Below are 15,415 nucleotides of genomic sequence, written 5' to 3'. Positions count from 1 at the left end.
ATTGCTCTGCGACGCTTTTTGGCGTCAGTGGAGCTTAGGCCTGTTGTACACCTTTCTGCCCATACCACTCCTGTCTGAAGAAGATCAGGAGTGACCAGGCCTAAGTCATTCTTGTGGCTCTGGACTGGGCAAGGAGAGTCTGACATACAGAGCTTCTGAGAATCAGTATCGGTCCTCCGATCAGACTGAACCTTCTGGAGGATCTTCTGTCACAGCTGCAGGGGAGGGTTCTCCACGTGTGGAGATTGAGCATTGATAGCTTTCGAGCTTCCTCCCGAAGTCTGTAACGTTATTCTGGCAGCCGGGTGGCCCTCCACTAAGATAGTATATGCCTACCATTGGCAGATATTTGTATTATACTCTATGGAAAGGTCCAATGACCCTCTTTCTGCTTCTCTTTCCAGTGTCCTTTTATTCTTTCAAACCCTTGCCCATCAGTGCTCTGCCTTGGGAACTCTCAAGGGTTACCTTTCTGCTCTGTCTGTTTTTTCTGCGGCTGTCAGACCAGCCCTCTCTCTTATAGCCCCCTTTTGTAAATAGATTTCTAAAAGAGCTGGCTCACTTGTTTCCACCCACGCTCTTTGTTATGCCACAGTGGGACCTTAATTTGGTCCTTACCTATCTGATGTGTGCTCCCTTTCAACCTTTGTGCAATTGTCCCTCCGGTTGTTGACCATTAAAACAGCCTTAGTGGCGATTACACTTCGGCCCGCGGGTGAGTGAGTTGCTGGCGTTATCTTGCTTGCCTCCTTATCTTTTGTTCTTTCCGTACAAGGTGGTGCTTGACACCAGGGCATCCTTCTTGCCAAAGGTTGTGATCCCATGCCATCTTGGTCAACCCATCACTTTGCCCACCTTCTATGCTCCCCGCATCCCTCTAAGGAAGAGGAGCTTCTCCACCAGCTGGACCCAAAAAGAAAGTTGCTGTTCTACCTTGACCTCACAAAAGAGTTTCTGATGAATGGCCAACTCTTTGTGGGGTAGGTAGGTGCAAAGAAGGGAAGGGTCGTGCAGAAAAAGACCATCTCTCGCTGGGTCATTCTCTGCCTCAAGATCTGTTATGCCTTGGGAAAGAAGCAGCCCCCTGATGGATTAGGGGCCCATTCCAACAGGGGAAAAGCTGCGCCTACTGCCTTGTCAGGCAGCAACGTGGAATCTTTGCAGACTTTTGGAAAACATTACTGTCTGGATGGTCAGATGCCCGTATGGTCCTGCAAGACTTTTTAGTACAGAATGTGAGTCCACAACCCACTGCAGGGATAGTATTGCTCGGTTATCTGATTCAAAGGTAAGATATCCTCAGGTAGAAGTCTCTATCAGATGAACAAGTTAATTACCTTTGGTAATGCATTATCTGATAGTGACTCTATCTAGCTGCAGAGTCCTTGCAGCCCCACCCATGCCTCCCCGCCTTGCAGACTGATATTGTAGGGCTAGGGTTGTTCCTCCTTTCAGGGCCCTAGTTTTGCATACAACTACACCAGTTACATTGTGTCTCTACGCTTCTGGCATGGAAAAAACAAAAAGTACTTCTATCTGCGCGATTGGATGGCACCTAAATAGGCACGGCAACATCCTAACCGACACTAACAACGCCAAAGACGTGACGCAGGAGGAATGGAGTCATACGACATTGCTCAAAGGGGTATTGCTCAGCAAAAGTGTCTGGATCCAGCCTGACATCTGGGAAATTCAAAGGTAAGTAATCTGCAGCTAGAGTCTCTACCAGATAATGCGTTACCAATGGTAAGTAACTTGTTCATTACTGTTACTGCAAGGCGGAGGGATTCGAGTATGGCACATATTCTGAACAGCGGAAACCTGCTAATGAAAATGGCTGCTAAAGCTGCTCCCTTTTTTCTCTCTTGAAACTTGCAGGCCCAAAATTACAAACTAGGTGGCTTTGCAATTTCCCACACACCTAGTTACAATGAAATGGTAGATAAATGCGCCTCTTGGGAATTCAATCTGGGTTCTGAAGCGCACAGAAACGCATACCTTTCATCAGATCTTTTATGTCTTGCAGCTGTTGCTTGGGAAAATGTTAAGTTAGAAATGAAGGCCCTTTTGCTATGTTTGTTTTTTGATCTTTTATATTTTAAAAAGAACATCATTATTGGCACAAAACGTCACTCATTGAACAATTTCTTCACAGAGGCCTCAAAATGCCAGTATCATCAAATAATACCTGAAATAGTAAAACGTCTAACTAGACATATGAAGTTAGAGATTTAAATGTCCAAAAAAAAACACTATGCAATCCCATTGAATTCTATTGCACAAGGTAGCGTTTATGAGGCCTACTCATTACTTTTAGGTCTGCCTTTGATACAGCTTTAGCTGTCTCACCAGAGTGTTGCTTTTTCATCAGCAAGCTTCATCCGTTGGTTTTTTAAATTGTTATTCACATTTTGCTTCCACCCACCACAGCAAACAGTATGGGGCAATGGGTCACCGCACTTCATCCACTTTTAAGCTTTTCCCTTCACTTTGAGTGAGTGCACAAAGCCTGTTTACATTGTTCAGGTCTACCCAAAAATTATTATTGATCTTCAGTGCAAAACCTCCCAGGCCTTTCATTTTAGTTATTTTTTATATTTTAATTTCAAATAGCAGCTATTTATTTTCCCTGCACTTCGGGTGCCAGTTAAATGGGGATTCATTCACTATCTCCTTTCTGAAGATAGAAAATGTTGAGGTGGCATTGTGACATTGCAGCTGCCTGCGATGTGAGTGCTTGGTTAGCTTGGTTTTTTTTCTTGTTTCCTTCTCAAATATTATTAATAATAATAATAAAAATGCATGGCATAACTGGAAGGCTAATATAAAAAAAAATCTATAGTAAGAGGGCCACATCAGTGAATGGTTTTAAAATGTAAAAATGTTGATGATCCATGAGGTGTTTTGTTTAGGTTTCTTTTTTCGTGGCACATTCTTGGATCAAAAGTAAAAAAATATATATAAACTATAGCACCAGACCTCCATAGCCAGTCCTACTGGCTTAGATAATGCTTCCTATTTATGTATAAAAGCTTCTAGCTGAATTGGAAAGTATTGTTCTTTGCCTCATTATGAATATAATTCCAGACGTGGCATGGTCAAGCTGCTGACGTCATCACAAACTGTTCTTGCAATCATTTGAGGGGCCTCATCTTGTAGTCTAGGGTCTCAGCTGCTGGCTTGGCACACACCATGAAGACACATGGGCCTGGAGAGTTGTGTAGTGTAACATGATCAAGACGGGAGCTGGGCGAGAGCGCCTGACGCAGGGTCGATGCATGGAGTTTTTTCCATTTGGGAAAGCCAGAATTAGGAAGCAGTGTCAACACAGACTTTGTGGGACATACTGGACAATATTAGCATCTGCACTACTCTTCATAGTTCAGATTCCAAATGCATTCTTTTTTGTTTGTCAAGAGCTGAACCTCTGTGCATTTCCGTAAGTTTTAGAATTGCCTGCATTCTGTCAGCAATGTGATGTCCTTTTCCCAGTTACTGTGACAATACTCATTTATAATGCTTTACCTAGAGGTGGTTTATGAGAATTCTGTTTTGATTTAGCTGGTGTGTATGAAAGTAACTCGAGAAAGAAGGACAAGGGCTCTGATGAGTTCTTTTAAGATTAGAATTGCCATATAAATCAAGACATTGTGCATGGTGTAAGAACAGAGCTCATTAGTGTTCTTGGGTCAAGATTATGAGATCTTAAACTATCTCGTGCATGGAGTACGCAGGTTATTTAGTGAAGGGAATCTGGCTTTAGAAAGAATGTGTTTCGCACAACATGTACATTATGTAAGAAGTGTTGAAAGATTGCCTGCCGGTGCTGCCTAGTTAGAACTGCATTACCTTTTCCAATATTGCAGCACAAACGTAGTGCACTGAAATACCAGACCTCAGGGCTCCATAAATCATTTGTGCAATGGATGTGATTGTGGCAATAGTCCCCACCACTATCACAACCAGCTGCTAAGCAGCATCCCTCAAACCTGCAGCATTAGCCTCCTGCAAAGTGACACCCTCAGCAATCGACAACCTCTACATCAGAGCAATACTAACCACTAGTCTAGTTCACAAGGGTGGATAATTAATGCTTTGTAGGAAATAGTCAGAACTTGATTTACAAGACAGGGCAGTGTTGGGTTACGACAGACCGTGATCATCTAGAGAGAGATGATCATTTCAATCGTCCCTTCCTGGTTTTATATTAATTAAGCAAAAGTAGATCATTTCAGAGTTTACATCATTCTGATTTTTAGAGCTATTATCAGAATGGTCTGGTTATATTGTAGTCAATTGAACTGCATTTAAAGAGAGTATCAGGTTTGACAGAGAACTTTCTGCGAACCAGTATTTAAAAACCCCTTCCCTTCTTGCGGCTGACCATAAGGCTCTGCTGCCTGTGAATAGCTCATCCTGGACAATCATCTCACTTTCATGGTAATATAGAAGCACATCTTATAAACTGCGGCCATGGTTCTGACTATATTGTAAGCTGGACTAAAACTTGGATATTCCATACCGTATGGCACCACAAATATCTAAACAAAATGGTTTCCACTTCAGTGGCAGCTAGCAAGGCTCGTGGGCGGTGAGGCGGGCACGGGGGGGGGGAGATATATATATATATATACATATATATTTTAAATGAACACTTACAATGCAGCGTTGCAATTGGTATGAGCGTTGTGGTTCCACACTCAGCCAGTCAATGGGGTCTGGGCACCGCTGTCAGAGGGCTGGCCAAATAGTCATGCGCACTTAGAAGTGGGCAAACCACTCTTCCCCTGCCCTGCTCTGAGAGCAGAGCAGCCCCGCCCGCCTGCCCACAAAGCAGCACAGAAACATAAAATGATAATAACTCAAAGTTATTTTCATTTTATGTTTCATTTATTTGCACTGCTTAAAAGCAGTGGGGCGACGCTCCTCCGCCATAGCAGAGGAGCCGCCACTGTTTCACTTAAAACAGATTGGGAAACATCAGATGTGATGCTGTCTACCGGTCAAAGCTCTGCTTCATTTTTATCCCTACACCTCATCTTTCCACATGTAGTTAAGGTTAACAACGAAGTTATACAGAAAGCTATATGAGCAATAGCTTTTCTCGTCAACTCAAGGAGCCTCTGAAGGACAGAGAGAGTGTGATCCCTCGGAAACCTTCCCCTGTGAACCATCTTGGCACTGTGTGGGAGGTGTCAGAGTTGGAACTCCATAGGCACGCCGTGTCTTCAAAGAGATGCTCCCATGCAATAGAGGGAAGTAGCGGTCATCAATGCAGAACATTTCCTGCTGCAATATCTACGTTTTACATCATCTCCAGGGGCTGTGGCCGCATTAAGAGCCTGCCAGGAAGGTAGACTCGAGATGCAGCCTTTGTTCCTGGGTTTGTGTATGGGTAATTTAAAACTACCTACTACCAGGAACCTTCAAGTCTACGGCGGGGTTGGGGGGCATCCGCTCTATATGACTGCACCTCTGCTCCTGACGGATTTTATTTTGACATGAGCCTGCTCCCTGATGGATCCAAAGAGAAGGGTGGAACACAGTAAGGACCTGAGGGTGCTTGTGCACCCGGAAGCACATTGACGCAGTGTTAAAGTGTTCACCGACCTTTGGTCTCAGCATTGGCAGGCAGTACATTACTTGGCACACTCCATGAGGGAGTGAAAAGGACAATAGAGGTTTGCATAGGACAAATATCTGGCGGTGCAGCATTTTATATTAATGCTCTTCTTGTGACATTTTCCAACATCAACTCTGGGCAGAAAAATAAATCACACATATCCACAGGCCAGCACACTCTCGAAGCCTGCATGTCCGAGGCATGTTGCATGAGTGATTTTACGTGTGCACACAGATGCAGGCACGTGCACACTCTGAAGAAAGCCACTATAATGCAGGTTGGCTCTGAATTCTAAGCCCCTGGGAAGACTGGTATGGAGCCACTTCTCGTGCGCCGAGCTTCAATGTAATGCCTTCTGTTTGCCTGTCCCAATGCAAGTGGCCACAATAATATGTCCCTGAAGAAGCGGGCACCATAGCTAAAGGGCCACCCACCCACCTCTGAACCTTTGTCTGTACAAAAAGTTATGTAAAATTGCCAATGACAGAATATCTAAAATCGCAACCATTTCATTAAAACATAAAATAATGTAAACTTCATCTAGCACTATACGGCTTCTGAACATAAGATGTATAAACCAAATAAAAGGAATTATACCTGCATTTCATGATGGCAAAAACCTCTCCCCGCCTAGCCATGATTGTTTATTCTAAGGAAGTAGAAACATATGCTTATTATTCACCAGATTCACATCCCTATGATTTATTGACTGTCATTTCGATTTACATTCATTGGGATGCTATATTCCCGACCAGTTGGAATCTTAGAAACATGTCAACTTAGATACTGCAGTGAGAGAAATGTAGTCATGTGCTGTTTTTTCGCAAAGCATTGTCAATAAATGTACAGAACCCCTATCTGTTTTAGCCCCTTCTGTATTAATGGAAAAGCTAGCAGTATTTAGAATATCCCTGTGTGTCTGGGCATATTGATGGTCATACTTGGGGTTAAATATATGTATTTTTTTATTTGTTTCTTTCATATCAATAATGATATTAAAAGAGAGACAGACTGAAATAGATAAACAACCACTGGCAAAGCCAAATAGTTTGGCTTTACTGTCCTAATTCATGTAAACACAGGAATTTACAAAAACTGTTTAAATGTGTTACATTCACAAATTTGTTTTATCAGATGACATCCTGCCTGACTAGCTTTGCCATTTTTCTGGAAAATGTAGCAAAACAATGATTGCTGTACATAGAGAGTACATACAGGACATACACAATTGAATGTGACAAACATTTTAATGCTTAAGTGTACTTTTCAGAAGAAAATATTTTGTTGTGCATTCCAATGAAAACACTTCCTTGAAGGCAGAATAATCGTCCAAATAGCCAATATCACAATGTAGAAGAAGAATGCTCTTCCTCTAGGAGCCAAAGCCCTTTTATGTATACTTTAAAGAATTGTTAACAACACGTCAACAGACATATGCACAGTCAAGCTACTTCTGAAAAGGAAAGGCAAGCAGATAGAAGGTTAAGAATGTGGCTGTAGCCATCGAAGTGCACTTTGTTTTTCACTGAATACAAGGCACATAGTGATGCCATCAGTTTTTGACAGTCAAGTATTGGACACAGCCTTCTCGTTTCTTCAGTAGATCCAGATTTCCAACAGCAAGGTGAAATGAAGCATCTTCATTTTAAATAGGAGTGTAGGGGTATTGAGAGGGTCGATTGAGCAACCTCACCAATGGTATGATGTTATACCAGTAATGACTATAAATAAACAACATCAAAATACAGAAGAATTAAGCCAATTGAAGATATAATGAACGCTCGTTATTACGAGGTTTATTTCAATGTTCAGTTTGTGTTCCCAAAAGGAACTTCTTTGCCATGCCAGAAACTCATCAGAACACAGATGGAAAATGAAATGTGGAAGTTTTATCAACCCCCAAATTGATTTTATTTAGATTATCTGATTAGGGACAAGGTCAGGATATAGAACCGTTCCTTGCGGTAGCAATGGCGATTTTAAGACTGGTAAGTGCCGCGGCATGTCTTGGTTCACAACCACCATGGTTTCAGGTGTGGCTGGTCCGCCTACTTGCAGTTTTTAAACTTGAGAAAGCGATTTATGCTAGAAAAGGTCTTAAAGGGAGGAAAAAAGGGTTGTTAATCTTGGCCCTTTTAGCGATATGAGCAATTTAAACTATTACTCTTTACTGATTGTATTGTTTGTTAATGTTTTTATCAATTGTCTGTGTTGTGCACCTTCACTTTACAAAAGGTATGTTTCTAATGTTTTATGAATTTCTTCAACATATGTGGTATATTTAGTCTCATATCAACAGTTATGAATTGTAGTATCTTTGATTTTAGGATTTCACCGAGCGTGGAGGGAGGGGGAAAAAATACAGATCAGATCTTCTGAGAGAGCCCCTTCAGCTAGTGAACTGATGAGCATATGGATATCTTGACAATGTCTGCTACCTTCCTTGCCTACCAAGCAACTGGTTGAATGAATGAAGCAGTATCTTCCTTAGAATGGCAGAGCATATTTTTGCTAATTAAAATAGACTTTTCTCCATTTTCCAATTACAAACACATAACGTGTCCAAGGTATTCTCTACAGTTGCACTGAGAAAGGAGTCCTTTATAAAATACAATGGATGCTCGACTGGGGGTCAGTGATGAGTGCTAGAACCAGGATTCCCTAGTTGGCCAAGGTAGGAACCTTAGGCCAAGTAGGGACCCTCCCTTCTATGTCAGGGAAAGGAAGGACACCTTCTCAGATAGCCCCTGCCCACCCCCTTGGTAGCTTGGCACAAGCAGCCAGGCTTATCTTCAAGGCAAATGTATAAAGTATTAGCAACCACTCTCTCAGTGACCCAATTGGGATACCACAAAAGGACTCCACACCAGTCTCATATAAAAACAAGTATAAGTTTATATAAAAAGATATACACTGAGACCACACAATAACAATCAAACATATGCGTATATGTAATATTTCTCCTGGGTGGTTATTAGGCCAGCCAGCCCTTATAAATTCTGGCGGTATTAATGAGCAATTCTAGGTGATCCTATGATGCTATGTAGTTCGTAATGTAAGATTCAGGCACTTTGCAATGTAAAAAATAATGCAGTTTGTGATGCAAACTTATGCAATGCGTAATACAACAATCAAGCAGTTCGTTATGCAGAAATAATGCAATGCGTAATGCAACAATCAGGTAGTTTGTTCTGCAAACTATTGCAATGCTTAATATACCAATCAGGTGGTTCATTATGCAGAAATAATGCAATGCACAATGCAACAATCGGGTAGTTCGTTCTGCAAACGAATGCAATGCGTAATACAACAATCAGGTAGTTCGTAATGCAGAATTAATGCAATGCATAATACACTCCAGCCCCGATCACGGGACTTCGGACGGTCTCTCCAACCCTCGTACTGACTTGCGGTCAGTTTCCGTCAACATATGCCTCCAACACGGATCTGGTGTAAACCACAGTGCAGCTCAATGCTCCTGCCCCGGTACTGCCCCTTCTTGGCACGTCCGGGCCGTGATACGAGCTGGAACAGAGGATCGCACTACAAGAAGGGGAGAGGCCGAGAGCATCTCTCTCTAAGCCTGCACCCCACCTCAGGTGCCAACATACGTTGCCTGGAGGGTGCGACCTCACTCTCCTCTCCGCCTCTTGTGACTTGGGCCTCCAATGCAACTTGGTTGATTCCGAGCTGATGACGATAACGGAGATCTCCGGCTGCAACAGGGCACACGCACACAGCGTGGCTGAGACTGCCTTGAGCCTCGGGTGTGCACAGTCACAGGGCAATCCTCATGAAGGTCCCAGGCTGCACAAAGCACACACACACAGCGTCGCTGAGACTCACTTGGACTCTGGGTGCACACGCTCACAGGGCAATCCTCACTAAGGTCTCAGGCTGCACGAAGCACACACACACAGCATTGGTGAGACTCACTTGGACTCTAGGCATCCCCGATCACAGGGCAATTCATCTGAGAGTCCCAGGCTGCAAAATGCACATGCACACAGCATCACTGAGGCACACTTGAATTTCTGGTGTGCATGGTCACAGGGCAATCCTCACGAAGGTCTTTGGCTGTACGAAGCACACGCACACAGCGTCACTGAGACTCACTTAGACTCCAGCTGCACACGATAACAGAACAATCCTATCGAAGGGCTCAGGCTGCAAAAAGCACAAGCACACTGTGTATCTGAGACTTGCTTGGACTCCAGGTGCCCATGATCACAGGGCACTTCTTACAAAGGTCTCAGGCTGCACAAAGCACACAGTGCTGCTGAGACACTTCTGGAAACTTTTGGGTTCCTAAGTTTCCACCACAGGGAGCCAGCTCTCCTCGCACCCTTGGGTTAAGTTACTTCAGGACACAGCACAGCAAAGTCCTTTCAAGCAAGGGAACACAGCTCACAGCAAAGTTCCTTTAGCCTCTCCTTGGTTAAAGCAGCAAACTGCAGGCCAGCCCTAAAACAGACAGCAAGGGTCAGTCCTTTCCTTCAGTCTATTCAGCTGGACCTTCCTTGGCAGAGGTTCCTCTTGACCACAAAGTAGGTTCAATGGGAGACATCATGGTGGTCATTACACCGCGTAACATTACCATGCATGCTTTACTACGCATGCGTTGTAATAACGCGTAGCCATTTCTACGCATGTTATTACAACGCATGCGTTGTAAAGCGAACCACATCGTTGTGAGGAAACTTAGGCGCTTCCTCACAACAACATGCAACAATGACACCTCTCTGAAGAAGCAGGAAGGAGAACAAAGGACAGGAGGAGAGAGAGGTAAGAGGGGCTATTTTTAAGGGTTTAGGGTATGGGAGGATCAAGGTAGTGTTGTGTTTGATGAGTAATGTTTTGGGGTTTAGGGTAGTGTCAGGGAGGTCGTGTAGGGGAGTGTTTGGGTATAGGGACAGGATTGGGAGTAGGGGGAGGGTTGTGCTGTGGGTAGTTTTTTAGGGTTTAGTGTAGTGTTGTGGTGTTTGTGTAGTGTAGGGTACTGTTTTAGGGTTAAGGGTACTGTTGGGGTGTCATGTAGGGTAGTATTGTAGTGTAGGGAGCGGACTGGGGAAGGTTGAGGGTCGTTCATGGGGTATTGTTTTAGAGTTTAGGGTAGCGATGTGATGTAAGTAGCGTAGGGTATTTGTTTTAGCATTTAGTGTAGTGTTGTGGTACATGTCTGTTTTTATTAATATGCAAGTTTTAGTGCTTTGTGTAGTGTAGCAGGGTTGTGACAGGTAGTGAATGAGTGTAGGGAGCTGGAATGCGTAGGTTCATGTAGGGGGTAGTGATTTAGGGATAAGGGTAGTGTAGTGGTGATTCAGTAGTGTAGGGTAGTGTAGTGTTTGAGTGTTTTGGTAGTGTTTTCCATTTCTAGATGTTTAAGGTAGTATATTTCTAATTATTATTTAAAAAGTAGTGTTGTCTTTTAAAGATTAAAAAATGTGCTTAATTGTCTTTTTTTAATACGACACATTATTCTGCATACCATTTTTATTACTTGGAAAGTTTTTACTTCGTAAACAATAACATTTTCAATGTAATGATATGCAAAGTAAAACCTTACGTAGTAACGATTATTGCTAAGTAATAACCACGTAGTAATGGCATGCAAAGTAATGGCATTCGAAATAACGTGTCATATTCAGGTTCAATCCTCTTCAGTCTTGATCCATCCAATTCCAATGTTCAGGGGTTTTAGCTTTCATACTTATACCCCTAAATGTCTTTGAAGTCTTTGTGTTCAGGGGGGCACTGACCCCTGTCTAAACCAGTTCTGGGTGTTCCCCTGCCAGTGACATCTTATTCCTTTGACAGTGGGGGTCTGGATCCTTAATCACTCAGCAGGGGATGGAGCCAGTGTTTTATGGCTACAGCCCAGCCCTCTTCACCTCCAGGGGCTACTCCACCCCCTACACTCCAGATGTAGGTCAGCCTGTTGCTGTCTCACCTCCTCCCCTTGGTCAAGACATTCCCCAGATCCTATCACTTTCAGATCCAGACAGTCAATCCACAACCAGGCAGAGACACACAGATATGTTAGAGCACAAAAACCCAGCCACTTCTAAAAGAGTGGTTTCTAAACACACAATGCAAAAACCACCTTCACAAAAAGATGTGTTATTGAATTGTGAATTCAGGTATACTAAACTTCACCTCTCCATCTTAAGCCTTTGGGAAGATAGGCTGGAAACATATTACACAGCCTCGCCAATTCTGTCCTATGGGCAAGATGGCCTTTCAACAGTGAAAAACTAAATGGAGAGTATTTCACTGTCAGGACATGGTACACACCTCGGTAAATGTTCTACCTTTCACATACACTGCACCCTGCCCAGGGGGTACCTTGGGCCTTACATAGTGGTGTCTGATGTGTATAAAAAGGGAAGGGTAAAGTCTGACAAGTGGGTGCACTTGTCAGAACTACATGGCAGTTTAACAAACTGCGCAGGGGCACTGCAGTGGCAGGCCTGAGTTCTCTCTTTAAGGCTACTTGTGTGGGTGGCACTATTAGTGCTGCAGGCCCACTAGTAGCATTTGCATTACCAGTCCTGGCACACATAGTGCACTTTACTAGGGACTTTACTAGTTAGGCAATACCAATAATGGACAACCAATTACCATTGCACTTTACACAGGGCATCTGGCCATTCATATCCTTAGAATCATTCTCGTCTAAAATCCTTTTACTGAATGTAACCTTGGTAGTCTCAGTGACAACTCTACAAGTACCAAAATGCAACGGGTGAGAGGTTAAGAAAACAAGATTGCCCCAATGTCATCAAACGTTGGTATGATGAATGACTGAAAACAAAGCTGAGTAAGGCGAGTGTGTTGTATTGTTTTTTATTTTTTGCTACTTTATATAGCACAAACGCAGCCCAAGGGCATTAGAGCAATTTACATGAGAGCCAGGCCTCACTAATTGGGAAATTGAGTGGTTCACCTAGAACAACAAGATGCTGAGCCGAGGTCAGAACTCAAGCCTGGATCCCCACTTCTTAGGCCAGCCGCTATAGGCTGCAACCACTCCTGAAATCAGAACACCTATTAGATTTGACATATTCCTTGGTATCTCAACCCTCGGGTTTTTGGGGTTTACCAGGGAGAGCTAAACTGTGAAGAATATTGTCAAACCAGCCCCAATGTGCACCCAACAACACCCACTCTATGAGTGTTTGGAGACTGAGAGAATTATGGTTACTTCCACAAAATTATTATGAAAAAGAATAACCATCAGTGCGTTTTGCTCCACGATTTTCCACCATACACAAAGCATCGTTCCCCTGTAACAGCAAAACCAACCAACAGGTTAACAGCCCAACAATAAATCTGCAGACGTCCCTGTGCCACAGTTCGTTTTGGCATTTGGGTTTTTGAGGCTTGGGTCAATGAGGCATGGCATTAATGCTGCTGCCTCGCATAAACCGATTGGGACCACTGATATTAGGAGGCCTCATTGGGATACAAAGTTGTAGGTGTTAAATTGTGCAGTGCTTGTGTTACCACCCTAGAATATGTTTACATTGTTGGCAGCGCTATTTCAATTAGCGTAACAAAATCAAAATACCACCAACTCAAAACTTTTCACATGATCCAACAAATACCACCAAATAATTACTGAATAAAAATAATCAGATCCCTATGTACTCAGTAGGGTTGAACTTGCACTTCAATATGTGGCCACTGCGGGTTGCATGCCAGGAGAAAGGTACATGCATGCTGCACTGAACAATATCTGCTTTACTTTGAAAGCGGTTACACGTTTTTATCAAACAGCACACAAGCTAAGCTCCCCACCTCTTTATAGCTTTCAATTGCACCACATTTTACTGCAGTAAATGTACTTAAATAAATGTACTAATCCGGCAGTTTACAATAAGAACTTTCTGCACAGTGAAATTACAACCATATTAAGCATTGTAATGGCGAGACAAGCACACGGAAATAACATTTCATTTAAAAACTCGAAAAGAGGAATTGTATACTTACTGCGGCATATAATCTCCCTTTGTTGTTCATTGCTACAAAACGTTCACTTTTCACACCAAACAAACTAACAACACCTCGTTCTACGGTTGATATTTCTAACAGACCTAAGTAAAGAAAAGGCACATTTAATGTCATGCATTGCACCTTCACACGATGGCATTTCCTCTGAACATAGTTTTCAATGCGCCTACAGCACGTCATACAAGCCAGCTCATGCAAAACGCTAACTGGCTGCAGTGTGTGGGAACCTCCTCAAACCTGAAGCAATCACAGGCTTCTTAAAGCAACCATCGAATATTAGAACCAATAATGAAGGAAAATCCTCAGTACGGCTGGTGCGTTAGACTACACATGTGATACATCAATTAGTACCACGCGAAACAAATTCTCAAATTGCAAAGTCAACTATTTTGGGCCGGATGACAGCGACAACGGGTCATTCAACAAGAAAAGCATCTGAAATGTGCAAAACTGTGCCACAGAGAAACTTTGCAAACTGCTCCAGGATTATAGCACTGTAAAGGGCAGCCGTGTAAAAATAAGTTGGCATCTAATTCTGTCCAAGCATTCATGACATGCCTCACTCAGCCTGGATATTTCCAGTGCTCACGAATCTGTGGGCATTCCAAAAAACAAACATATCCAGTGTCACTCAATGCCAAGAAGCTACAACATGTGTTCCATCCATGCATTAAGGATCCCAGTTCTACTACTAGACAACATGGATGCTAGGGTATTTCTGGGTGGTACTCACTGTATTGGTTTTCGCTATGGACACCGCTGATCCTTCCATCTGGGAGGATCTGAAGGTGAAATCCAATGCCCACGTTGCAGTAGAGCCTCCGCATTCGCTTGATTCCCAGCAAATAGTCCTTCTCCCAGTTCACATCCGACTTCTCCGCGGCTGCCATCTCGGCAAGGGACCTGGAAAACATAGACCCCCATCCTCCATCTAGGAAGGTCCCATTAGCTCGACTCGGAAGCGGGTATGTTGAAACAATCCCAGCCAGAAAGCAGAGGAGAACAAAAGTGGGCAACGTCCAGTGAATGCTGGCTCCGCAGGACATAGTAATGAGTAGCCTTTGTGCAACGGCCATCCGGTTCACCTTCTGGGCACGTGGTCAGAATTAATGACCCTAAAAATACCGCCCTTCTTGTTTTCCTCCCTTCTGCATGGCGGCCTGGGCTTATTTTTGGAAGGCAGATAGGGATTGCTGACATGAAACTAAAGCCTGGGAGCAGTTTGGGGGAGAACAGAAAGAGACCAGCAAAGCTCCAAGTGCTGGGGACCATGTTTTGTAGCTCGTGCTCTCTCGTGGGCAGCCGGGATATATTTGTGTGATCTATCTATACTGTTCAAAAGCCGTCCCACTCCTTAGCATCATCCTGACACCAGTAACTTGCCAGAGGTACTTCAGCTGTGGAGCAAGAGCTGTAACACTAACCTGCTGTGTCAAGTTTGCTTGGAGCTGATGAATGCAGCCCTGCAAGACACGAGGAGTGAAGTTTCATTGGGCAGCGTGCAGTGACTACTGACAGGGGCCTCCCAGGGTCCAAATTGGTTGGACGGTCATATGCTTTGCAAGCAGCTTCCTTATTTAGAGTAGGAGGTGTAAAAAAAGTTCTGAGCCTCACCAGCGAGCAATGGTAATCCTGCTGGCCCTTCCCACGCAGCCTGCCGCTCAGAGAGCCTTCGTTAGCTAGCATGGGCAGCACTGTTAAGGAATCGGGAATAATTTGGAACACTTGTGCAACTTTGTAATTCTTTAAAATATTATTCACTGCTTTTAAGATTCATGC

General features: G+C 43.6%; 1 protein-coding gene across 1 annotated transcript in view; it reads right to left on the bottom strand.

Annotated features, from left to right (window-relative positions):
- Window positions 1-15,029, bottom strand: part of FGF6 (fibroblast growth factor 6) — a 122,382-nt gene extending 107,353 nt beyond the window's left edge. Inside the window, exons 1-2 of the mRNA XM_086921390.1 lie at window positions 14,370-15,029; window positions 13,616-13,719 (exon numbers count right to left, since the gene is read on the bottom strand). Of these exons, the coding sequence (XP_086777516.1) occupies window positions 13,616-13,719; window positions 14,370-14,712 (447 nt within the window). The 5' untranslated portion in view covers window positions 14,713-15,029. The remainder of the gene's footprint in view (window positions 1-13,615; window positions 13,720-14,369) is intronic.
- Window positions 15,030-15,415: the final 386 nt, after the last annotated feature.

This window comes from Lissotriton vulgaris, chromosome 1_1 (assembly GCF_964263255.1).
Source record: "Lissotriton vulgaris chromosome 1_1, aLisVul1.2, whole genome shotgun sequence".
In the NCBI taxonomy this organism is placed as follows: Eukaryota; Metazoa; Chordata; class Amphibia; order Caudata; family Salamandridae; genus Lissotriton; species Lissotriton vulgaris.
The sequence above is the reverse complement of the archived record's forward strand: the minus strand, read 5'-3'. Positions and strand labels throughout refer to the sequence as shown.